The 27,847-nt window shown below is 32.8% G+C and overlaps 1 protein-coding gene across 1 annotated transcript; it reads left to right on the top strand.

Annotated features, from left to right (window-relative positions):
* LOC126883915 (basic salivary proline-rich protein 2-like) lies at window positions 1–27,847 on the top strand. The gene is made up of 2 exons (XM_050649634.1): window positions 1–168; window positions 26,974–27,847. Exons 1-2 carry the CDS (start codon window positions 111–113, stop codon window positions 27,678–27,680), a joined length of 765 nt encoding a protein of 254 aa, XP_050505591.1. The 5' UTR covers window positions 1–110; the 3' UTR covers window positions 27,681–27,847.

Raw genomic sequence — 27,847 nt, 5'->3', positions numbered from 1 at the left:
CTACATACGTAGGTGTAATGTCAAAATGATTTACAATATAATCAAAATATGTACCTATAAATTGTGATCGCATTACCAGTAATAATAATAGTTGTCAAATTAGGTTTTCCATGATGGACCAAAAAGTAATGTTGGTATTATGTATTACGTTGTCATGTTATTTGAAAGGTAAGTATTCAAAAATTTACCATGTAGTCAATACCATATTTATATATAAAAAATATTTTTTCCGAATGTCTTCTATTAAAACAAATAATTATTGAGGCCTTTATGGACGGCCGCCAGTATTTTCTTTTTATAACATTTATTTCTCTTTCTTTTTATACTCTGGGCAAATTAGCAAAATACAAGGAAAACTTATTTACCAGCAATTTTATTGTTGGAATCGAATCTTATGATTGTAATATATTAATAATATAGGTATGCAAAGTCCGCAGATAGTGTGCTATTTTTTTATAAACAAATGGCGCCCCCAAATGGAGTATTTTTTCAATTATAATTCTGTAACTCCGAAGAATTTAACTTTACACCAAAAACACTCAAATAAAAATTTACGGAAATTAAATTCTGCAGAGACATGTTTTTCCCGATTTGCTTCCACGAAAATTTTCCTCGAAAAATGCTGGTTTTCCCAAAAAAATCTTTAATTTTCCACTAAAATTTTAGGTAAGTAATTATGTATCAGTACATAATTAATGCCCGGTTGCACCAACAGATCTTAAGCTCAAGTCGAGAATAACATAAGAATTAATATAATACGTTTGTTCAAGCAAACAGTCAAACTAGTCAGAAACCGTCAGCAAACAGTTGGTCAGTGAGAGAACATAATACAGTCACCAGTGCTCTCCCCTCTACTCGCGCTGGTCCACTATTCGCTGATGGTTTCAAACCGTTTAAAACTGATGCTAGAACAAACCTAATATAATTATAATATATTACAATAAGAATACCATAATATAATAATAGATATAATTGATAATAAGGTAAGAATCTAAAATTATGGTGCAACGTAAGTGATACTCAAGGAGGCCCTATCTATAAGTAAAGCTTAGCTAAGCTGGAGCTTAAGATCTGTTGGTGCAACCAGGCATAAATAACACAGACTACAGGCACTAGCCGAGACAAGGCAATACAGGCCGGGAACGTGGGTTTTCCTACAATGTATACATACTATTTTTCCTAAAATCGAAAAATTAATTTATATTAAAATAAACATGTTAAAATTTTCAAATAGACATATTATTATTATTTTGAATCAAATATTCGTGATGCCCAAATACCGGTTTTGTAACTATAAAAACAAAAATATTGAATTGTCAAATTTTCTGTAAGGAAATATTTTTATCGTCAACCGTCACTAAAGTCATTCATTATTGTACTCATTTGCCCTAATTTGCGACAGTAAAGTAACACTTTATTGTACTGAAAGAAGAATTTTACTTTACCTGCCGCGATTAATCAAATTAACCGAGATTGAATGTAAGTTGTCGATGGCAGTAACCAAATGGCGAGTATTTGAGTGAACTTAAAATTTATTTACTTTAATTATTATAAATATTGTACACAATTGGCGATATTACCAATTAAATTTATGTCAATAAGGAAAATTCTGTAGTATTTTGTAATTATATTCATATAAAATGTACAAAGCAGGGTTCGAATTCAAAACGCACTAACAGATACAATCCATGTTAGAACAGGCCTACGACAGGGAGATGCCCTATCCTGTATTCTATTCAACATCACATTAGAGAAAATAATTAGAGAGTCAAAAGTCAACACCAGAAGAACAATAATAACAAAAAGTGTACAAATATTGGCATTTGCAGATGATGTTGATATCATAGCTAGAAGCAAAAGAGAAATGATAGAAGCATTTAATGCTACAGAAAGAGCGGCACAAAACAGTGGCCTAAATATTAATGAAATAAAAACCAAATACATGAAGGCCAGCAAAGCGACAGGCCAAAGAAACCTACAGAATCTGACAATAGGAGACTATAACATCGAAAGCGTAAAAATTTTACATATCTACGTTCACTAGTTACCGCAGATAACAATGTCAGCGAAGAAGTTAAGAGAAGAATACATATTGCTAATAAAACATATAATGGACTCATTAAACATCTAAGATCTAACAACATCACGAGAAAAACCAAATGCAAAATATACAAACCCTGATAAAACCGGTCCTTATATATGGATCAGAGACATGGACACTGTCGAAAAGCGATGAGAACTTATTAGGTACGTTTGAACGAAAAATCCTTAGACACATATATAAGGGGGTGAAAGAAAATGACGTATGGCACAGAAGATATAATTTTGAACTATACGCAGCATACAACGAAGCCGACGTCATAACATCCATAAAGATGGGACGTCTGCGCTGGATGGGCCATGTTGAACGAATGTTGGAGACCGAAACACCAAAACATATAATGAAGCAAACACCAGTAGGGAGAAGGTCAAAGGGGAGACCCAAACTTAGATACATGGAACAAGTGGAACAAGATCTGAAAACACTTGAGATTACCCACTGGAAGAACAAAGCAAGGAACAGAACAGAATGGCGGAAAATCCTAGAACAAGCCAGGACGCAAAAAGGGTTGTCGAGCTACTGATGATGATGATGATTCATATAAAATAAATTAAAACTTAACCGATTTAGTAATTATTCAATATTGATAACTATCAATTAAAAATCGAAAGCGGCCATCTTGCAAAAGTTATCTGTCATGACTGTCATGAAATTATTATGGCGTCTAAAATTTAAAAAGTTTTTAAATTGTAAATTGTATGTGTTAAAACCAATATCAAATTGTTGGCGATACAATTTTGTATGCACCACGTCAGTAAAGACTCTTTATCGAACTCGTCTGTTATTTGCCTCGCTCGCTATGCTCGCTCTGCTTATAATATCAGACTCGTTCCATAAAGAGTAACTTTACTGACATGGTAGATAAATAACGATTCCTTCCGTAGAACATACTGTCAAAAATAAGCAAATGCGTCAAAGGGCCTAGCCGGGTAAGATGCCGAAAACTGCCCCCAACTCGATTCGAAGTTCATATAGGTCACCGCTTAGCATATATAGTGAAACTCACTTTCTGAAATTCTTAGCCCCCTAAGTGGTCATGTGACCCTCCTAGAGCCTAATTAGGGTTTATATGTCTTTATTTTTTATCTCAGCCGCATCGAGAACTAGCGAAAAACTTTAAATAAAAAAGTTGTAAGCTTTGAAAAGTTCTGCCCGAAAAAAATGTTTTTTTTTAATTTTTGGCGGGAAATTTAAATTTTAGAACGATTTTAAAATTTCAAATGACAATAAAAAATAACTAAGACATTCTTTTTTACGAAAAAAATATATAACCTGTATTTTTGTATAATGTTTCACCCTGAATTTTTTCAAATTTTTAAAATTGGTAAAACCTTTAAAAATAAAAAACCGCATTTTTTCAGTTTTTTTTTTTCGTTTTTTGATACAATTTTATACATATTTTTCAAAAAAGGTAACACCATCACTGGAATAGGCTAAAGGTAAAACCAAATGGAAGACTACCTAAAATGTAAAATACCCTCAATGCAACAAATATCTATATAATTTTCACATTTTATATACATATACGCACTTACTGTGTCAAAATTGAAACAACATATTATAGCTAAACTAATAAATAATTGATTAGCAATAGTACATTGTTTACCGGGTAGGAAAAGCTTAACATTCCTGGACGACTGTGAAGATTGCTAAGTCGAGGCGCAAGCCGAGACTTAGCAACACAGAGTCCAGGAATGTGGCTTTTCCTACGAGGTAAACATACTATTTTTCCGCAAATCGTTTAAAATTCGACAGATATTGATTGATTTAAAAAAAAACGCGATAATTTTATTCCCAAATAAATGGTGCTTTGAAATTCCTAATAAAATTACTTGGGTTACTATGGAAACGTATTGAGGTTGAATTGTCAAACTTGACGCTTATAAATTTAATTGCTGGTGTTCTCGAAAGTAAAATGATAAGTGATGATGAAATTTCCATTCCTGGGACTCCTCCAGAGCTGGTTGAGGCAGTGAATACTGCTTCATTAGAATTATTGCCAAAGAAATCAAGAGAAAAGTACGAAAATGCATACAGACGTTTTATGGATTATCGCATGAGTAAAAATACGAGTTCTTTCTCAGAAAATGTTGTAATGGCATACTTCCTAGACCTTTGTTTAAAGATGAAATCTTCAACATTATGGGCCAATTATTCAATACTGAAGTCAACCCTTGCACTTAAACACAATGTAGATATATCTACATACTCAAAACTTCGTTCTTTATTGGAACGGCAAGCTCAAGGCTATAGGGCAAAGAAATCTAAGATTTTAACGAAGGAAGAAATTGAAAAATTTATCCAGGAAGCTCCAGATAAAGAAAATTTAATGATTAAGGTAATTTACAAGGTTTTAATAGCAATGTGTTTTCTATCATTTATGTAGAACACTAACAACTGTACGGAAATATCATTTCCTTACAGTAAGGAAATGACATTTCCTTACAGTAAGGAAGTCCTGACTTTTTCTTCAAGAAATTTTGACAGGAATGTCAAAATTTCCTGGCGATTTGCGGAAATAGTACATTATATACCGCGGGACTGAAGTAGTACATTTAATCCTGAAGGTAAAGTTTATGGCCCGACCGCAGGGAGGGCCATAATTTACCTGAAGGATTAAATGTACTTCAGTCGCAAGGTATATACGATACTTTTCGTACTTCCGGTATGATTTTATTAATTATTTCAATAATTTCAATCAGTTTTTTCTCTCTTCAACTCATTTAATAAACTGTCTTTAAAATAAGTTACCATAGTAACATTGCGTTGTGACAGTTATAATTTAGAAACATTGTCATTACTAGTGTCATTGTAAAGAAACATTGTTATTGATAATTATTGGTATCATGAGTGAAGAAGGTGTATCTGATATTGATAAAAGAGCAGCCGAAGTAGGTGAAGAATTGTTACCACCGAAATCTAGAAAACTATACGAGCAGCAGTACGATGCTTTTAAAAAGTGGTGCCGCTTAAAAAATGTGAGACAACCTACTGAAAATGCGCTGTTAGTCTACTTCGATGATAAATCAAAAGCGGTTTGTGCCTCAACTCTCTGGGCACATTACTCAATGCTGAAATCGGTTATTAACATTAGAGAAGATATTGATATAAGTAAATTTCCAAAATTATTAGCTTTTTTGAAGAGAAGAAATGAGGGATTTAAGCCAAAGAAGTCAAGAATTCTCACGTCTGAGCAGGTAGATCAGTTCTTACGGGAGGCTCCGGATGATAAATATTTAATGCTTAAGGTAAACTCGTCAGTTACCTGCTGCATTAACCCAGGAAAGACTGGTCAATATGACGAACTGTCACAATATTAATTTGAATATTAACGTTAATTACCATTCTAATTAATTATATTTTTCAATAAAATATCCCTTAAATTCGTTTGTTTGTGATTTAATCGTTCCGGGAGTTTCGTCAATATTTAATCCCGGAGGGATTAAATGTGACACTTTAGTACCTGTCACAAGGGAGTGAAGTTGTCACTTTAGGCCCGGAAGTACGAAAATTAATTTAATTACACTCAATAACATATAATTAGTTCATTAACAGAAAATAAACACCAAAACCAAACAAATAACATAACCTCAAACAGTTTCCAAGAAGAACTATTGCATTGAATTAACTCACTTTTTTCAACTAAATACCTATCTAAATGAAAAGTCTTATCTTACCATACAATACATGTAAACAATAAATGAAAAATTTCTTATGGAAATTATTTGGAGTCATAAGAATTACCTAAGTCTTTAAGTTCCTCCCAATTTTGTGACGTCAGGCTTAGGCTATCGAGTAAAAACGTGTTTTTAAACGTATTTTAACGTCATTAATCTTACGAAAATCACCTACAAAAGATGTTTCTACGACGTAATGTTCAAACACGTGTATATATTCAACCAAAAACTGACGTTTCCTTGACGTTATTAACGTCACTTGGTTGCCTGGGTTTTATGTAACAAAGTTGATATTTTTTCAAAATATAAGATATATTAGACGTAGTTTCAATTCAAAATTCGACATCAGGCTATTAAAAGACCAAAACACAGAACAGAGAGTAAAACGGTATATATAGAACAACTTGAATACCAGGTAATGGACCAGGAGATAGAAAAGTTGCATACAGTTTCACAAGACATACGTGAGAAATTCCTCAAACCACCAAAAATAAAGAAGAAATCGTGGATGACAAACTAGATTTTAGATATGATGGAAGAGAGGCGAAAGTCCAAAGATCAGGACATGTCATTATACAAAAGAATAGACAAAGAGATCAAAAAAGCAATTAGAATATCTAAGAATACACGACTAAGAGAACAGTGTGCGGAAATCCAGCAATTGCAACATAAACACGATTCATTCAATATGCACAAAAAAGTTAAAGAAGCTGCAGGCTTATACAAACCTAGAAGAGTTGGGTGTTTGGCAGATAACCAAGGCAAACCACTGTTAAGTGTGGAAGAAAAACTAGACACGTGGAAGAAATATGTGGAAGTAACTTTTGCAGATGAAAGACAGAATAGCATTGAAGACACTGAATGCCAAACAGGACCCCCGATTACCATTGAAGAAGTCACGTCAGCTATTAAAACAACTAAAGATGGTAAAGCTGTAGGGCCTGATCAGTTTTATGTAGAATTCCTAAAACTTATGGATGAACAAGGAATAAAATGGAAAACAACTGTATTCAACAAAATATACGTAACTGGAAATATACCCCAAAGATGGTTAAAGTCGACCTTTGTAACTTTACCCAAAAAAGTAAATGCCAAAACATGTAAAGACACCAGCACATTTAGCCTAATGAGCCACTTACTCATAACGTTTCTGAAAGTGATACACGGCAGAATATATAAAAAATGCGAAGAACAGGTATCATGGACGCAGTTTGGATTCCGAGATGCCTTAGGCACCCGAGAGACTCTATTCGCTGTCCAAGTGCTTATGCAAAGATGCAGGGATGTTGACTGTGACGTGTATATTTGTTTTATCGACTACAAAAAGGCGTTTGATAGAGTAGTCTAGTAAAATAAAATTTCACTACATGTAAAACAAAATGTAAATTCGTACAGGTTGAAACAAATTTTATATCAAAGTTTAGGTGGGTACAAAAGATATTTTCAAGAAAGTATCCAAATCACACAAGGGGATCATTCTTTAAATAATTAAAAAGGAGTCATTTTTGCAAAAAAATTACTTTTTTAATTGCTGAGGTCATTCAATTACTAATGAAGGTCTATAGGATTATTTTCTGCAAAGTTGAAGGGTTAATCTTTCACATATAGCTTACTAAATTAAATTTGACCCCCTATTTATTTAAATAATTATACATGAAACTTTAAAAACAAATTTGCAAAAAATTATTTTTAGCGTTTTAAATAAGCACTATAAAATATCTTATTTTACAGGAGAAGTTGAACAATGGTATCAGTATTAATAAAAAAAAATTAGTCCAAAAATATTTAATATTTTTTGAGATATTGAATTTGTTTATTAATTGTTACTCTATTTTCAATTGCAGAAACGCGGTTGTTGCCAAAGAAATATTCACCTGTATTAAATCTTATTAGTTTTATTTTATGTATATTTTCGATAAATGTATTGATAAATTCAAATTTCAATTAAACTTCCCCCTAAAATGACATTTGAAAATTATTCAAATTTGTTTATAATTTGTTTTTTTAATAACGTCAACGGGATTAAATATTTTGAAATGCCGTTTCGATAATTGGGTTTCTGGGAATTTTTCACTAATTAACAAATTTTTTTGTCTTTTTTTCCTCTTCTTTTTTTTTCTTGGAGTTATATTACTACGGGCCCTTTTAGGGTTAAGTTTCATTAAGAATGTCGAATCTCTAAGTTATAGATTCTAGACCTAAAAATATTAAGATTGGTCTAAAATCACTTAAATAAAATGGGGCTGGTTACTGAGTTACAGGGTGTTTAATTTAAAAATTAAAAATTATTTTTACCAAGTACTTTCAAACTATTTGACGCATCCTTATCATACTTGTCAGAAAGTGTGGGTACTATACAGTCTACTAAATTGTGACAAAAAAAAAGTTTCTAGCTACTACCAGAGGCGTACGACAGGGGATAGTTAATGGTTGACCCTTTCCAAATTCTACACTACAGAGGGAATTACTATTTTAGCGAAATTTTTCGATTTTTCAATACTTTATATGTAAATAATATACTGTTTACTGGTAACGATTAAGTCATTAGTTTTCCAGATATTGGACGTTAAAAATGAAACGGCATAGTTATTTTGATTCATCCATTCATTCATTTTAAACTTCCAATATCTCTCAAACTGATGACTTTATCGATACCAATAAAGTTATTTACATACAAAGTATTGGAGAATCGAAAAATTTCGTTAAAATAGTAATTCACTCAGTGGCGTAGAATTTGGGAAGGGTCAATCATTCACTATCCCCTGTCGTACGCCTCTGGCACTAGCTAGAAACGTTTATTAATCACATTTTAGTAGGGTGTATAATAGCAACACTTTCTGCCAAGTATGATAAGGATACGTTAAATAGTTTTAAAGTACTTGGTAACAATAATTTTTAAATTTTTAAATAGAACACCCCGTAACTCAGTCAGTAGCCACATTTTATTTAAGAGATTTTATTTAAATCTTAATATTTTTAGGTCTACAATCTAGTTCTCATAGACTCGACATTCTTAATAAAATTTAACCCTAAAAGTGCCCGTAGTAATATAACTCCAAGGAAAAAAAGAAGAAGAAAAAACGACAAAAAAATTTTGTTAATTAGTAAAAAATTCCCAGGAACCCAATTATCGAAACGGCATTTTAAAATACTTAATCCCCGCGACGTTATTAAAAAAACAAATTATAAACTAATTTGTATGATTTTCAAATGCCATTTTAGGGGGGAGTTAAATTGAAATTTGAATGTATCCATACAATTATCGACAACATACATAAAAATAAAAATAATGAGATCTTAAGCAGGTGAATATTTCTTTGGCAACAATCGCGTTTTTGCAATTGAAAATATAGTAACATTTAATAAACAACTTCAATATCTCAAAAAATATTAAATATTTTTTGACCAATTTTTTTTTTGCTTAATACCGGTAACATAGTGCAACTTAGTCTGTAAAATAAGATATTTTATAGTGCTTATTTAAAACGCTAAAAATAATTATTTGCGAATTTTTTTTTAAGTTTTATATACAATTATTTAAATAAATAGGGGGTCAAATTTAATTTAGTAAGTCTTATGTGAAAGATTCACCCTTCAGCTTTGTAGAAAAAAATCCCATAGACCTTCATTGATAAGTGAATTACCTCAGCAGTTAAAAAAGTATTTATTTTTGCAAAAATGACCCCTTTTTAATTATTTAAACAATGATTCCCTAGTATGATTTGGATACTTTCTTGAAAATATCTTTTGTACCCACCTAAACTTTGATATAAAATTTGTTTTAACCTGTACGAATTTACATTTTGACTTTTTTTTATTTTATTAGGCTAAAACATGATAAACTCATAAACATCTTGAAAGAAGCGGGAGTAGATGATAGAGATTTGAGAATCATATATAATTTGTATTACAACCAAACTGCCAATATTAAAGTGGATGACCAATTGACAGAGGCGGTCTCCATAGATAGAGGAGTGAGGCAAGGATGCATCCTGTCCCCGGTGCTGTTTAATATATACTCTGAATGTATCTTCGAGCAAGCGCTGGGAGAACTACAGGAAGGCGTATTAGTCAATGGAGTGCGTCTGAACAACATTAGATATACTTATGCCGACGACGCTGTAGTTTTTGCAGACAGTCTAGATGGCTTGCAAAGAATAATGTCGCGCATATCACATATAAGTAACGGACTTGATCTCAATACGAAAAAAACAAAGTACATGGTGGTCAGTAAGCGCCAAATATTAAATACACAGCTTTTGGTTAACCAACAACTAATTGACAGGGTCGACAGCTACACATACCTTGGTACCAACATAAACAGCCAGTGGGACCACTCAAGTTAAATAAAACAACGCATAGGAAACGCGAGATCAGCGTCCATAATATCCTTGCCCTTTATTAATATGCTTCATATATCATTTTGTGCACCTTATTATTATACATGCATGGACACCAAAAGCGATTTCCTAGTGCAACCCCTGCAGCCAAAAGAAAAATAAATAAAATGGGGGGTTGAATTTTTTTTTGTTTTTTGCTTTTTGATCCATATGGGCAAATGCTTCATCAATAGTGCTTTTCAAAAATATATATGGTTATTGCAACATCCCTGCGGAAACCACCCCTGTCCTTGAAAATATACTGCAGAAACTACCCCTAGCCCTTGGCGAGCATGTTTTTACGATTTTCTTATTACCTGTGCATTCTTTTTAAACAAAACTTATACAAGGTTAAAGACCACTATTTACTCTAAAAATTAGGTCCTATTCATTTTTTTCGTATAAGCAACCGTTACGGCACAGTGGCGCCGTAAACCTCATATATGCTTTGACGGGCTCCAGTTTTTGTTTTTTTTTGTCATCTGTTTGTTTTATTGATAAAGTACTTATGTAAAATAAAACAACACAGTGTAACCTACAAATTATGACCTATGCACATTTTACATTCTTTGCGCCCCGAAGCCACAGTGGTGGCCCAAAGTCAATTTTTGCATATTTTCGCCACCTACACGTATTTTATTGCATTAATGCTACTTTAATAGCACAATATTCACTCTTAAGTAGTCACTAAGCAGTGACGGATCCAGGGAGGGTGATGGGGCGATCACCCCCCTCTTAAACCAAGTGATATTATATTTAAAGATTATAAAAATATTCATTTATTTTTATAAAAATTTAGCCAATTGGCACCCCCCTCTTAACGATGCTGGATCCGCCACTGTCGCTAAAGCATAAAAAGTACGCCATTCTAATAAAAATAATAATATAATATAAGTATTTCTATAAAAATAAATGAATATTTTTATAATCTTTAAATAGAATATCACTTGGTTTGAGAGGGGGGTGATCGCCCCAATCATCCCTCCCTGGATCCGCCACTGCTCAGTGACACTTAGGGGTGAATATTGTGCTATTAAAGTAACATTAACGCAATAAAATGCGTGTAGGTGGCGAAAATATGCAAAAATTGATTTTGGGCCACCACTGGCTTTGGGGCGGAAAGAATGTAAAATGTGCATAGGTCATAATTTGTAGGCTACACTGTGTTGTTTTATTATACATAAGTACTTTATCAATAAAACGAACATATGACGAAATAAAAAACAAAAACTGGAGCCCGCCAAAGCATATATGAGGTTTACGGCGCCACTGTGCCGTAAAGGTTGCTTATACGAAAAAAATGAATAGGACCTAATTTTTAGAGTAAATAGTGGTCTTTAACCTTGTATAAGTTTTGTTTAAAAATAATGCATAGGTAATGAGAAAATCGTAAAAACATGCTCGCCAAGGGCTAGTGGTAGTTTCTGCAGTATATTTTCAAGGATAGGGGTGGTTTCCGCAGGGATGTTGCAATAACCATATATATTTTTGAAAAGCACTATTGATGAGGCATATGCCCATATAGATCAAAAAGCAAAAAATAAAAAACTTTTCAACCCCCCATTTTATTTATTTTTTTTGGATACAAGGGTTGCACTAGGAAATCGCTTTTGGTATCCATGCATGGGTAATAATAAGGTGCACAAAATGATATATGAAGCATATAAATAAAGGGCATTGTGTGTGAAGGATTCCAAGAAAATCACTTTATTTATTAATTATTCTTTTTTTTTTTTGGGTGGTTTCGGGGAAAAGTTTTTTTACTCTAGCATAAACGGTTCAGGTGGTATAAAAAGGGGTTTTTTAAAATGTAACACCCTGTAATTAAAAAAAGGGCTATTAGCCTTAAGTGAAGCCTATACCAAAAAATCAATCAATTATTTATGAATAATTGCCGCAGGATTTCTTCTTAGTTTCCGTTACAGTTAGGGAAAAGTATATTTTTTTTAAAAACATCTTTTTTAAAAACTTGTCAACTTTGGGGCGCCACCCCTAGCTAAACGGTGGATGATAGACAAATAATATATATATATATATATATATATATATATATATATATATATATATAGACCGGTCACTCTAGTATAGAGTATAGGTCGCTCAGGTTCATGAGCTCTTTTAATCCATTTCATGCGGTGGATTGGTCCGCATAATTCCTCTTCATTATCCTTTATAGATTTTCGTGTTTTTTTGCTTTTTCTGTAATCTGTTTCCATTCTTTCCTATTCTGTATTTTTTCTCTCCAGCCTGTAATTTCCATATTGGATATATCCTCTCGCAGTTGGTCTTCCCATCTTATTTTCGGTCTTCCTCTAGGTCTGTTTATTACTGGCGTCCAATTTGTTATCTGCCTAATTAGTGCATCTGCTTCTCTTCGTTGGATGTGGCCAAACCATTTTAACCTTTGTGCTTTAATGAATCTCACCACATCTTCTCCTTCCATTAGATTTCTTATTTCGTGATTCATCAGAATTCGTATTCCTCCTTGATCTGTTTTGATTGGGCCATGTATTTTTCTAATAATTTTTCTTTCTATTATTCTTAGTTTTTCTTCATCTTTTTTTGTAAGGCACATTGCTTCTGCTCCATAAGTGATGACTGGTCTAATTGCCGCTCTATATATCTTTGTCTTTGTTTTCTTGCTTAGGTTTTTATCTTTAAGTAACTTGTGGTATTTCCAGAATGCCCTATTCCCTGCTTTAACTCTTTCATTTATCTCTATGCTTCTGTTTTGACCATCTACTATCACTCCTAAGTATTTAAAGCAGTCAACCCTTTGGAATACATTATCACTTATTCTTATCTCTTTTATTCTATTTACTTGGTCTTGATTTCTCGTACTTATTAAGTATTTTGTTTTTTTTCTGATTAATTATTAACCCCCTGATTTTTGCCTCTCTTGTCAATGTTAGCAGTGCATCTTCTAGACTTCTCTTGTCACGGGCTATCAACCCTAGGTCGTCTGCATATCCTATTATTTGTGTAGAACTTTGGATTATTGTCTTTTTTGTTAGTCCTGTGGTTCTAATTACTCCCTCCAAGGCTATATTAAAGAGCGTTGTCGATAGGCTGTCACCTTGTCTTACCCCGTGTTCTATGTTGATATTCTTCGTTTCACCATCCACTGTTTTGACCTTTGCTGTTGTGTCCATCATTGTCATTCTGGTCAATCTTATTAATTTTTCAGGTATATTCATATTTTTCATTTCTTTTAATAGCTGTTTTCTGTAGATGCTGTCGAAAGCCTGCTGGAAATCAATAAACAATATGTGCAATTCTATGCCATGTTCGTAACTTTTTTCGATTGTTTGCGTTAAAACGTGGATTGCATCAATTGTTGATCTCCCTTTTCTAAATCCCTGTTGATATGGTCCTAAGTTTTTTTCTGTGTATCTGGTTAGCCGATTTCTTATAATTGTTGTCATGATCTTATATATTGTATTTAATAGCGTAATTGCTCTATAATTGCTGCAAAGCGTTGGGTCTCCTTTTTTAAAAACTGGTATAATGAGTCCTTTCTTCCATTCTTCAGGCATGTATTCCTTTTCCCATATACTGACCATTAATTTATATATACGGTTTAGAAGGTCATCTCCTCCATTTGCAATAAGTTCATTGTTAATCTCATCTGGTCCTGGAGTTTTGTCAGATTTTAGTTGTTTTACTACTTCTATAAATTCTTGGTAGGTAGGTGCATCTTCTTCTTCATCTCGGTTATCTGTTATATCTTCTTCTTCTGTGTCGATTGCTTGGCTGCTTGTATCTTTAAAGTGGTCATCTTTAAAGTGATTTTCCCAATCTTTTTTGCTTATTTTGCTGGTCACTTTGTTACCATTATATTGTTGTTTTATATATTCAAACAATTTTTTGTTGTCTCTATTATTTGTTTCAATCTCTTGCATCTGATCTGAGATCCATGTCTCTTTCTTTCTTTTATAAAGTTTGGCCGCTTCTCTCTTTTCTTTCTGGTATTGTTCTCTTTCCTCTTGTCCGCTATTTTCAAGCCATTTGTTTCGTGCCAGCGTTTTCAGTTGACTTTGGTATCGACATTCTTCGTCAAACCATTCTTTAGTTTTTTTATTTTCTTGAGGTCCTATGGTTTGCTCCGCAGCCTCTATGATGCTCATTTTTATATTTTTACATTCCTCTTCTACGTTCGTGCCATTGTACCTCTTTAGTTTTTGTACTAATTCCTCTGAATACTCTTGTTTTGTTTGTTGCACTTTTAATTTGGTTAAGTTCCACTTTCTTCTTTTTCCTACTTTATTATTGGCTTTGATGATTTTCATCTTCATTTTGGCTATTAAGAGTATGTGGTCAGTGTCAGCGTTTGCTCCTCTAAAGAATCTCACATCTTGTATTATCTTTGTCCATTTTTTCGAAATCAAAACATGATCTATTTGGTTGCCATCTGATCTCCCTGGTAACATCCAGGTTATCTTGTGTTCCCTTTTATGAATAAATTTCGTACTGACGATGTAGGTATTTGTTGCTGCTGCCAGATTGCAAACTTTTGCCCAGTTATCGTTTGTGACATTGTGGATCGTTTCTTTACCTGCTACATTTTGGTTGTAGCTCTCTTTTCCCACTTGCGCGTTAAAATCTCCCAGTATTATTAAAATATCGTTACTAGGAATATTTTCGCAGGTTTCTTCTAAAAGTTCATAGAATTCCATTTTATCTTGTTGGTCTGCTTCCTCGGTAGGTGCGTAGCAGTTAACTAAAGATATATTGGCTTGTTTATTTTCGATTCTGATGTAGGAGATTCTTCCATTACTAGCTTTGAAATGTATAACTTTTTCTCTCATTCTTTTGCTCACCATAAAAGCTGTTCCATTTTTCCCCTGTTTGTCTTCTCCTGAGTAATACATAGTAAAGTTTTTCTTCTTAACTGTTCCTTCATTTTTCCATCGTATCTCCTGTAGTGCTAGTATTTCTAGTTCGTATTTTTCCATTTCTAAAGCAATTTCCTGCATTTTCCCTACTTTTAGCATTGTCTGGATATTCCATGATCCAATTTTAATGGGTTTAGCTCTTTTATTCATGTTAATTTTATTCCTCTTTTTCTTGTACATTGTTTTATTATTATCATTATCCATTTCCTTAGCCGGGTCTGTTTCCACTATCCTTCGGTTTGATTCTTTCAGTTTTTTGGATTTTCTCTGTTGTTTCCAGTACACTTCAGCTTTAAGTCTTTTATTATGTTATTCCATTCCCAAAGTTGATCGTCTATCCATAATTTTTTGAAGCCCATCTTCACTTTCTTCCCTGCTTCCTTTTCCACCTCTGCTCTTTTCTTTACTTGCCTGTGTATTCTTCGTTCTTCATAGGTTCTTTGTTCGTCGATAAATATTTTTGTACCTTTGAGGATTTTCTTTTGTTCCATTATTTTCTTTTTATCTTGTATATTTTCCAATTTTGCTATTATGAACGGCTGTGAATTTCTTGGTCTAATTATCTCTGTTTGTTCTATTTTAGCTTCAACGTTGAGTTTTATTTTTAGTAAATTTTCTAGATCTTCTTTTACATTTTCTTCTCCTATTTTAATTCCCCTGACTATTACGTTTTTCTCAATTTTCTTTTTCTCCCCTCTTTCCGTTCTATCCTCTAGGTAGCTTAGTCTTTTTGGCACTGCCTCCTTAAATTTTAGTTTGCTTAGCGTTTCCATTTCTTCTCGCACTTCTTTAATTTCAGCTTTCATTTGTTTATTTTCTGCTCTTATTTCACTCATTTCTTGCTTTAGTAGCATATTTTCTCTTTTCAGCTCCTGGTTTTGATTTCTTAATTCTTTAAGCTCTTCTTGGATTCCATCCAATTTTTGCTCTATCCTCGTATCCCTTGTTTCCATTCTGTCCAATTTTTCTCGCAAATCTTTTATGAATTCTTCCATGTTGTTACTATTCGATTGTTACTATTTGATTGTTTCTATTTGATATACTAAATATATTTTTTACACACGTATAATTTGGCTGTCTGCGGTAAGTGCAAAAATCCGATTCAACCTCGCGGAGATTTTTGCCCTTCTTAGACTGGCCTATTTAAAAGGGTATTTATTTCTTTCTTCCCTATTTCTCAGTGCTTTTTTCAGATTTGGCAACACCGCCAAAAATTGTTTAGCAGTTACCTTCTTATGGAATGCAATAATTGATTGTTTTGTTTATTTATAGCTAACCTTGTTTTTTTGACCAGCACTGGCTCTGCAGGTTTTATTTACTTAAAAATGTTTGTTTCGCTCCGAATTTTGATTGTACACTTCGCTGTTGTCCTTAGATACGAATTGATGTGATGTTTAAATTTTATTTTCACCTCAGTTTTAAGAATTTTCGCGATTTATTCACAGTAAATTTCCGAACTTGTTTATCTAGCCAAGCAACGTTGCCAACCGATAGACAAATACTGTCGGGAAATAAATCGTAGACAATATATTCCTCTTCATATTTCTATAAAAGAAATTTTTTGTAAAAGGTACAGGAAGGGCTACGTTCCGCAAAAACCACAAATTACCCCCTTTAAAGGGGTGAAAATGGGGGTTCCAGGGCGAAATTTTTTCAGAAAAAGTTAGTCTTATAATAAACACCCCTTGATATACCAGAAAAAAAATAAAACCGGACTTGTGTCCATTTTGCAAGGTTCAACCTTTGTTTCTTACACTACTAAGTATATGAAAATATCGAACGTTTCTTTCAAAAATGTCAAAAATGTCTAAACTCCTGACCGATTTTCGGAAAATTAAATTGTCAATTAACAATTTACGGTCACAGTAATAACCATAATAATTATGATACACCAGAATAGCTATGACTTCTGTTATTGATAGACCTGGTATGGCAATCGTTATTATATACCTAGTGTTTGTTATAGTGTTTGTCTCTTTCACTATCAATATATTTTTTAACGTATTTTACATTCTCTTCCAGTCTTTCTCAATAATTTTGTCCAGTCTTGATGTCCACTTTACCTTGTCTTCTAGTATGCTAGTTTCTATTTTATGGTATTTTCTCTACCAGTAAAAACTATTCAATGAATTTACGTATTTAAAAATTTTATCATATTCTGTCCATTAATACCAAAGCCTTCTTTTGACGTTTTTTTTTTCTTTTTTAACCCCATTTACACACATCAAAATTGTGTAGGGGATTAGAAATGAGGGTCGTTTACTTTCAAGAAGCACTATTTTTTTGTTAAATTAAAATTTGTATACTATTGGTTGGGCATATCACAATTTATTATATCGATTAGTGTTTTTGTTGATCTTAAAAAAAGGTAAATTTTTTTAAGTTTACCTATTCAACTTAAAAGTAAATTTTTGCTGAAAGTGTAGTTAGAGTTTGTTGTTGTTGTGGTTTTAACTAAGTTAATATGAAAATAAATTATCTTGATCGTGACACACAGCTACGAGCTATTGTTGTGATACAGGGTGGTATGCAGATCCGCGACGTAGCAGAAGCTGTGCATTCTACCAAAAGTACTGTAGGATAGTTATGGCAGCCTTTTGGAGAAACAGGTAATATAAGGTAAAGACACACTAGTCAAACAAGAGCAACACAACCGCTACTGGACAGGTTTGGTCGCCTTCAGGCATTAAGGAATCCCAGTGTTACTGCTAGCTAACTAGGAAGTGAGTTTCAAAACATTCATGGCATTAATGTGTCTGCTCAAATTGTCAGGAATAGGTTGCATAAGGGTAATCTTCATGCAGGATGTCCCGTTAAAGTTCCAGTATTATCCCGTGGATATCGCGCACAGAGGTTAAAATGGGCTGAAGGACATCAAATTAGGTAAGAATGAGAATGGTCAAACATTCTTTTCACCGATGAATCCAGGTTTAGTTTAACCCATTCACAAAGATCGAGGGCGTGGCCAACACCTGGCAACGCATATCGCTTGGAAACCGTTCAATAAGTTGATATATATCAAGGGAGAACTTTGATGGTTTGGACTGGTATTTGAATAGATTTTCAAACTTATCTTTAACAGCAAATGAATATCAAAATATTATTCTTGATCCTATTGTTTGCCCATATGCTACACAATTCGGACAAAATTTTGTGGATGCATGACAATCCACGTCCGCAAGTTGCAATAATCGTGAGACATTTTTTTGGAGCAAAGCAATATTTAGGTATTGCCCTGTCCTGCTCAATCCCCTGACGTGAATCCCTTCGAGCACGTTTGGGATATCCTAAAAAATGTGCAAGATCAAGGATTAGTGTTTCAGACAAGGGAAGAGCTGCCAAGCTGTATGTAAATGCAATGGTAACAAATTGAGCAAGACGATATTCACAATTTAATAAGAAGTATTCCAGATCGACGTCGAGTTTTCATTAATAACAGAAGTAGTCATACACTATTAACCCGCCATTACACGCGCTATGAGGGAATCCCTCACCATATTTGTTTATAACCAATGAAATTGTGTAAACTAATACGATAACCTTAAGCTCCCAGGAATGCCTTTAGCATGGTTCATGAGAGGGTATGAAAAAGTTATAGAATATTTCTGGCGGTCAGTGTGCTGTGTGATAGTTGAAAGAAGAGACATCCCTCTTCAAGTGAGGGAATTCCTCACTGCGCGTGCAATCACGGTGAAATCACGTTTCTGTTATCTCAAAGAAACTTTTAGGTTTTTATTTAATATTTAGGTAGGTTTAATTAAAATATTATTGTTTGGATTAGGTTAGGAACAGTGGCACACCGAGTGGGGGGTTTAGGGGTTAAAAGCTCACCCAGAGCATATAGAAATATATAAAAAGAAAGTAGGAAAATGTAACTTGTCTTTCACAAATAATACCAAAAACTTTCGGTGCCCAAGCTAAACCCCCCTCCCCCAGAGGAAAATTCTAGGTGCGCCACTGGTTAAGAACCCATTTTTAAATTTACCTATTCTAATTGGGAAATAAGCCACAATTTAACTTGAAAAATTGATTTTATTGACGTTTCGAATTCCACCTGGGACGTCGTTATCAAAATACAAAATATTAATAGTTAATTACATAAATACCACAAAGAAATAGCTTCAGAACAGTTGTTAATTTTAATTTGTATTTTTAGTAAAATTAATTCGCGTAAAGAACGTTAATTTCTTCAGTGGCTTGCTGAAATTGAAAATTAAGAAAACTTGCTTTTGATCTATGTATATTATTTTTACTTTTGTTTTGTTAAATTAATAAAAAAAAGTTGGTATACGAGACTTTCTATAATATGTGAGTACAACCCATTTTATATTTATACATGTTGACATTCATTCTTCTTCGAAATAAGTCGAACTTATGTAGGTGAGGGCGACGCTCATACGCGTGCAACCACGTCCGAATAGAAGACGCGTGTAACGGCGGGTTAACAAGAGCCTACGGCTTTATTTTTAAATCTTTAATTTTTTTAACAGCACCCTGTATATTTTTTTATAGTTTTGGATGTGGTCTTCTATCGTCTATTCAACAGATTTATTAAAAATAAAATCAGTTTGTAAATAATCAAGAAATAAATTTATTTTTGTTAATTAAGTGTCCCATACTAATTTATCCAGGCTATATTTCTTAACAAAATAGAGATTTTTTAAAGGGACACAAACTGGTCTATTCCATTTATAATACACTTTAATACGGCGAAGAAAAAATGATCCCATAAATATTCATCCATTAGTTACAACCCCTAACTTAAATTTTTTTAATAACACCCTGTACATTTTTTTATAGTTTTTGTTGAAATCTTCTATCGTCTATTCAACAGATATTTTAGAAATAAAATCGGTTTGTAAGTAATCAAGAAAATATCAGTTTATTTTTTATTTTTGACAATTATGTGTCCCAGACTAATTTTTCCAGGATATATCTCGAATAGAAATTTCCGAATGAGGCAAAAACTGATCTATTCCATTTGTAATACACCTTAACATGGCGCAGAAAAAAAATCATTCCCTAAATATTCATCCTTTAGTTACAACCCCTAACTTTAATTTTTTAAATTTTAAAAATAAAATGGGTTTGTAAGGTATCAAGAAAACATCAGTTTATTTTTTATTTTTGGTAAATTAATCAAGATAGCCTTAAAAAATAGAATAGAAAAGAAATATGCTTTATTGTCACTGAAAATTTTACAATTTTAACTACGTAGTATAACTTCTTACGTGCGTACGAAGCTACGAAGTACACACTCTTTTTATTTAAACAATATTTTTTATTTTTCAAAATTTGGTCTTTGTAGGAGCATAAGTTATCGGCCAGCATATTTATATACCGGCCTTTGTAGCCGATAAACCGAACTGCCCGTCACAGTTCGGTCGAGAATTTTAGTTATTAACAGATAAGGGTCAGAAATGGCAGTATTTTCGATTAAATCGCTACAGGTAAAAATAGGGTAATTAAATATCTTATTTAGAGTATTCATGTTTTTAGCAGATGAGCAAATGTTTAAAAAGGCATTTTTTGAATTCTGCTCCGATCATTAATTTCTTCGCTAATTGCAAAATAAGACTAAAATTTCGAAAATAAAAAATTTGCTTTAACTTTTGAGAAAATAAACGTAAGACTTTGAAATTGCATGAAAATTTAATGCCCAAAAATTTCAAGACGATTCCTCAATTAGTTTAAATTTTATTCAATTTGATTATCCCAAACAGATTTTTTTGCAATGTTATTGTTCAGAAAATAATAAGGATACAGCAATTTTTTGGAAACCACATGAAAAAAGAATACTTATGTTTTCAAAATCTTTAAAAAAATAAAAAAAATCATTTTACTAAAGTAGAGTAATTTTTGGCATGTAAACAATTTAAATAGCTTTGTGTATATTGACTGTAGAGTAAATCTACTTTAGGATTGAAAAGCTGGTATTTTTACACGAATTAAAAAAAAAACTTTTCGCCTAGGTTAATTACGGTCAAAGTTAGCCACTTTTATTGTTTAGTTCATAATTACTTCTATACACATGAAATTCTCCTGTAACAGTGTTAGTTTTAAAACTCCTCCGAAACGGCTTGACCGATTTATATGAAATTTTACACGTGTATCCTGTAGGACTGAGAATAGGTTTTAATCTATTTTTCATACCCATAAGTTATAAGGGGGGTTGCCACCCCGACCTTTTTTTTATTTTTTTGGTCAATATTGTCTACTTTAATTTTATATGATCTAGCAATAAAAATACATACAGCCCTTAATTTTCACTCTTCTATCATTAATAGGTCTGGATCCCGCGTATGAAAAAAAAGTTGATTAATAGCAAGCTGAAAATTTCTTAATAGCTTAAGGGTGTCTAGTTGGACAAACTTTGATATATGGGAACACTGGAACAGGGGAAGTTTTAATTGTGGAACAGGTTAAAAATTTGGAACGGTCAGACCACGAAAACGGCACATGTATTTTGTCCGACAGAACAGACTTAAACTCTCCGAACAGAGTTTAAACTCTCATGCAAAAATCAGACTGCTATTTATCACCAAATGGGCGTTTTAATGAGTGGAACATGTAGAATATGTCAATTGACAGGAATTATGACAGGTGATAAATAGCAGTCTGATTTTTGCATGAGAGTTTAATCTCTGTTCGGAGAGTTTAAGTCTATTCTGTCGGACAAAATAAATGTGCCGTTTTCGTGGTCTGACCGTTCCAAATTTTTAACCTGTTCCACAATTAAATCTGCCCCTGTTCCAGTGTTCCCATGTATCAAAGTTTATCCAACTAGACACCCTTAAGCTATTAACAAATTTTCAGCTTGCTATTAATCAACTTTTTTTTCATACGCGGGATCCAGACCTATAACCCCTATTTTTTAATAGCCACCTATATATATTTACCTCTATTAAATTCTCCTGTCTCAGTGTTAGTTGCCATACACCTTCGAGACCTCTTGACCGATTTTTATGAAATTATATATTATATGTGTATGTATTCGGTAGGTCTTAGAATTGGTCGTAATCTATTTTTCATATCCCTGAGTGATAAGGAGAGTTTCCCTAACATTTTGTAATGTTAGGTGGGGATATGTGTACATAACGTACTCTACAAGACTACGAGTACATACAAATTAAAAAAATTATTATTAAATTCCATCAACAAGCTCCGGAGATATTAATCGCAGAATCGCAGCATATGTTTGAAGAATCAATTTTATTTTTTACGGATTTTAATTTATCCCCTCCACCGACCAAGAATCGATTTCGTTGGGACGTCATTTTTAAAGCTTTATTAACCACTCTGTTAAAGTTCAAAGTTTACTCAAACTTTTGCACATTAAATATATACCTTAAACTTCAAAATGGCGCTAGTTGGGTTGCTTAATAATTATAAACAAAGTAGCAGTGAATTAAATAAAATAAAGTGGCTAACTTTGACCGTAATTAACCTAGGCGAAAAGTTTTTTTTTGAGAATTTGTGTAAAAATACCAGCTATTTAAATCCCAAAGTAGTTTTAATCTACCGTAATACTAACAAATTTGTTCAAATTGTTTATAAGCTAAAAGCGACTCTACTTTAGTAAAACGTTTTCGGAATGATAAAAATGACTTTTTAATAATTTTTTTATAACTTCAAAACATAACTATTCTTCTTTCATGTAGTTTGCAGAGAATTGCTGTATCGATGTTATTTTCTGAACAATAACATTGCAAAGCAAAAGCTCTTTATGATAAACAAATTGAATAAAATTTAAACTAATTGACCAATCGTCTTAATTTTTTTTGTAAATTATATGGACTGTTTGACTTAACTTTTTATGCAATATGAAAGTCTCAACATCGTTTTCGCAAAAGTTATGGCAAATTTTTTATTTTCGGAATTTTAGTCTTATTTTGCAATTTTCGAAGAAAAAAATGATCGGACCAAAATTCAAAAACTGCCATTTTAAACCTTTGCTCACCTACTAAAAGAAGGATACTATAAATAAGATATTTAATTACAATATTTTTACCTGTAGCGATTTAAACAAAAAAAATCGCCATTTCTGACCCTTATTTGATAATAACAAAAATTCTCGTCCGAACTGTGACGAGCATTTTTGTATTTATTTAGGTATATATTACCCAAAAAACCCATTTGCAACCTGGCTGCTCAAGTGTCCCGAACATGGTATACTTTGCCCTATTTCCCTGGCGTATTATATTAAATATATCAGGGAGAGCCAATTATATTGCCTTAGAGTCCGTTTCGAAAACCTATGAGACTTCCGGGTTCCGGATATAATGCTACCTGTTTCTGGTTGTTTTTTCTGCAACTATTGTGTTCAACAATTTTATGGAACAAATTTGGGCAATATTGCATTTAAATTTTGAATTTTAGTAATAGTCTGGGCTGATTATATCGGAGAATAAGCCATTTTTGGGAAAAGTTATTTACCAGCAATTTTATTGCTGGAATCGAAGCTCATGATTATATATATTAATAATATATAGGTATGCAACGTCCGCAGATAGTGTGCTACTTTTTTTATAAACAAAATGGCGCCCGAAAATCGTGTTTTTCTCAATTATTGCTCTATAACTCCGAAGATTTTAACTTTACAACAAAAACACTTAAATAAAAATTCACCGCAATTAAATTCTGCATAGAGATATGTCTTTCCCGATCTACTCCGACGAAAATTTTCCTCGGAAAATGCGGGTTTTCCCAACAAAATCTTTAATTTTTAAATAAAGTTTTAGAGAAGTAATTATCTATCAATAATTAAATAATTTGGCCACTTAAAAGCCTTCTTGGTTTATACTATAGTTCCAGAAGCTGGTGAAAATTGAATGAATATTTTAGCAACAATTCAATTGTTAATTAATAATTTACGGTCGCAATAATAACCAAAATAATTATGATACACTGATCAAACTTTGAAATCTTATAAAGATGAGATGCCTATTTAACAGTTTGTCGACAAAATATAAATTTTTTATTTTTTTGCATAATCTTTAAATGTTTAAAAAAATAGTTATAAACAAATTAACGTTTCTCAGAAAGTTTTTATTATATTCTAATTTTAAAAAATAGCTAAAATGCGTATTTCAAATATCTTGAAAATGAATGCTTTAAAACTTTTTTTCAACCATCTGCAAAAAAGTTATGAAACAGCAAAATAAACATACGACTAATACGTTGCTTATAATTTTTTTTTAATTCTTTCAAAGCCTAAATGTGAGTTTAAAGTACAAGCTAATTATTTACAAAAATATCGAATATTAGTTTAATGGTTATATTTTAATTAAAGATTATAAATATATTTTTTTGTAATTTACACGCGCGAAAGTAGACTAATACAGTACTGTAGCTAAAATTTTCACTCGAAGCGACGTCCGCCGCGCGATGTACACTTAATAAATAAAATTATAGTATTATGTATGCTGCGTGTCAGTCGCTTCGAGTGAACATTTTAGCTCCGGCTCTGTATCAAGCCTACTTTCGCGATAAAAATTACAAAAAAAGTATTTTTAATCTTTGATTAAAATATAACCATTTGACTTATATCTGATATTCTTTGTGAGTAATTAGATTGTACCACAGACTCACTTTTAAGCTTTGAAACAATTAAAACGAATTATAAACAACGGAGAAATCGTATATTTATTTTGCTGTTTCATAACTTTTTGCAAATGGTTGGAAAATTTTTTTAAAGCATTCATTTTCAAGACCTTTGAAATACGCACTTCAATTATTTTTTTAAATTAGAATGTAATAAACAATTTCTGAGAAATATTAATTTGTTTATAACTATTTTTTAAAACATTTAAAGATTATGCAAAAAAACGAAAAATTTATATTTTGTCGATAAAATATTAAATAAGCATCTCATTTTTATAATCTTTATAAATTTGATCAGTGTCTCATGATTATTTTGGTTGTTATTGCGACAGTAAATTGTTAATTAACAATTGAATTGTTGCTAAAATATTCGTTTAATTTTCACCGGCTTCTGCAGTTATAATCTACACCAAGAAAGCTTTGATGTCACTAAGTTATTTAATTATCGAATAGTAATTACTTACCTAAAACTTTATTTGAAAATTACAGTTTTTGTTGGGAAAACATATCTCTATGCAGAATTTAATTGCAGTGAATTTTTATTTGGGTGTTTTTGTTGTAAAGTTAAAATCTTCGGACTTATAGAGCAATAATTGAAAAAAATACGATTGGTCGGCGCCATTTTGTTTATAAAAAAAGTAGCACACTATCTGCGGACTTTGCATACCTATATTATTAATATATAGGATCTTATAATTCGATTCCAGCAATAAAATTGCTGGTAAATAACTTTTACATGAATTTTACTAATTAGCCCAGAGTATAATAGCTTATCGTAAATACTGTTTGTTTACTTTACAACTGCAGTTCTGAACATTTTACGGCGAATAAAAAACTATATACGGAATGGTAAATTAATATCTGATTGTTTTTTGGACACTTTTTATGGTTGAATACTTTCTTGGTACAGTAAATGAAATATACTATGTATTGTTGATATTATTATCAGTATATTTTGAACACAGCAGTATTTTAAATTATCACAGAGAATATTTTAAAAGTCGGGAATTTATATTTTCAATATTAATGACGTATGTCTTAAGTTTTTAGGCATCTTCAGTTTTGTACATAGTTATTAATTTTGTTTTAAACCAGTTATTGAAACTGAACAATTTAAAGTAAATAATCATATTCATCATCATCATCATTCAAACCGGATCTATCCACTGCTGGATACAGGTCTCCCTCAGTCTTTTCCAGTATTAAAGTAATCATAGTACAAAATGTTAATCTTCTCTACATTAGTTTTAATGCAATATGTTTGTTGGAAACTTTATAACTCTGAAAACTATTTTAATTAAATGCATAGCTAAAAAGTACTTCCACTTAACATGTAGAGATTAAATGAATATAAAAAAGGCACATGACAATTTTACATTACCGTATACTTATATTCAAAATTAATGATTATAATAAACATAAACATAAACTCAATTTATCTTACGACGGGACGTGGACGGCACGTGACTTAGAAAAATAGACAGCGCACGTCCCCGTTGTCGCTCCATCCCGTCGTATGATAAACTGGCCAATGTTTTCATATCAGATGATTCTTCAACGTGTCCCGTGAGACAGCCGTGTCGTCCATGTCCCCCTCCTAAATCCGGCTAATAATAATGGGAAAACTCGTTACAAAATTAAATTATCAGTGAAAAAAATTACAGTTTTTATTTTGTACAACCTGTCTGAAGTTTGGAGTAAGATTAGTGTAACTGATTCTCTTTAGAGAGTTGAGATGTTGATCTGTTAGCTGAGATCTGTGCCGATTTTTAATAAAGTTCATTGTTGAAAAAACAGCTTCCCACACATAAATTGCGCCAAACATAGTACACAATTTCACTGCCAAAGATTTTCAAAATTGCCAAGGACTATATTCTGAATCTAATGGCGGTCCGCACAAAACTAGCCTACGGTCCGAATGCAGACGGCGGTCCGCCATTTGGTGATCCCTGTTATATATTACGCATAAAAACCTGCCCGTCGCGCGTCTCCGTATTGGATATGACACGGCGTCAAATAAGTGGTCCCATTTAGTCTCTTCAACATCATTGTTAAAAAGAGAATATCTGGGGCATATAATGAGAGGCAGCAGATATTGGATACTGCAGTTAATGCTCAACGGAAAGGTCGACGGAAAAAGAGTAATTGGTAGGAAGAATTATTCATGAACTGAATATCTTCCGAAACCTTCGTCAATTGACTGGCTTATCAGCAGAACTTTATTATTCCATATATTTTCATATAAAACAATACCTTTCATTTAATTTTCATATTCTTTTAAAGATACCATTTATAAATATGTTTTACTTTTATTTCAGCTACTTTGGCGCAATGTAGCAATGAAGATAAAAATGCTCCTTATCCAACAGATTGCACAAAGTTTTATTTATGCCCTGGAAACTTTGTAATGTCCTGCGGACCTGGAACACACTTCAATCCAAAAATACTTGCTTGTGATTGGCCTAGCAGAGCTGGCTGTAAAAGTGGAGGACCTGCAAAACCTCCAGGTTCACCTGAGAAGCCTCCTGGTCCACAGGATACTCCTCCACGCCCACCTTCAGCCGGTCAACCTGGAAAACCTTCTGGCCAACCTCCAGGTTCATCTGAAAAGCGTCCTGGTCCACTTGGTACTCCTCCAGGCTCACCACCAGTTCCACAAGAAAAGTATCCAGTAGCTCCTCCAGTTCTACCTGGTAAGTCTACAGACCCACCTGGAAAACCTCCTGGCCAACCTCCAGGTCCAAATAATAAGCCTCCAGGTCCACCTGTAAAACCTCCTAGTGTCCCGGGTACTCTTCCAGGCTCACCTCCAGGTCCATCAGGAAAACTTCCAGAACCTCAACCAAGTCCACCTGGTAAGCCTACAGGCCCAGCTGGAAAACCGCCTAGCCAACATCCAAGTCCACCTGGAAAGTCTCAAAGTCCACCTGAAAAGCCTCAAGGTCCACCTGGAAAGCCTCCTAGTCCACCGGATACTCGTCCAGCCCCACCTCCTGGTCCAACTGCTACACCACCACCGATATAAAATCTACAAGTAGGTACTCTACACAGAATGGAACTTTCTGCACTAGATAAGGGGCGTCTAATATTTATATTTAAGAAATTGGCATTTTAATTCCTTACCGATGCTTTTTATGAATATTGTAACAAAGCTGTATTAATATTTTATCAATAAAACTTGGGACTTGGCAA

This window comes from Diabrotica virgifera, chromosome 4 (assembly GCF_917563875.1).
Source record: "Diabrotica virgifera virgifera chromosome 4, PGI_DIABVI_V3a".
NCBI lineage: Eukaryota > Metazoa > Arthropoda > Insecta > Coleoptera > Chrysomelidae > Diabrotica > Diabrotica virgifera.
Note: the sequence above shows the minus strand (reverse complement) of the source record. Positions and strands in the feature narration are given on the sequence as shown.

Excerpts from the sequence above, each read along its gene's own strand:
- LOC126883915 (XM_050649634.1), top strand. The coding sequence starts at position 111 with ATGATGGACCAAAAAGTAATGTTGGTATTATGTATTACGTTGTCATGT. Across the intron at positions 169-26,973 it reads GTTGTCATGTTATTTGAAAG|CTACTTTGGCGCAATGTAGC; the intron begins GTAAGTATTCAA and ends CTTTTATTTCAG.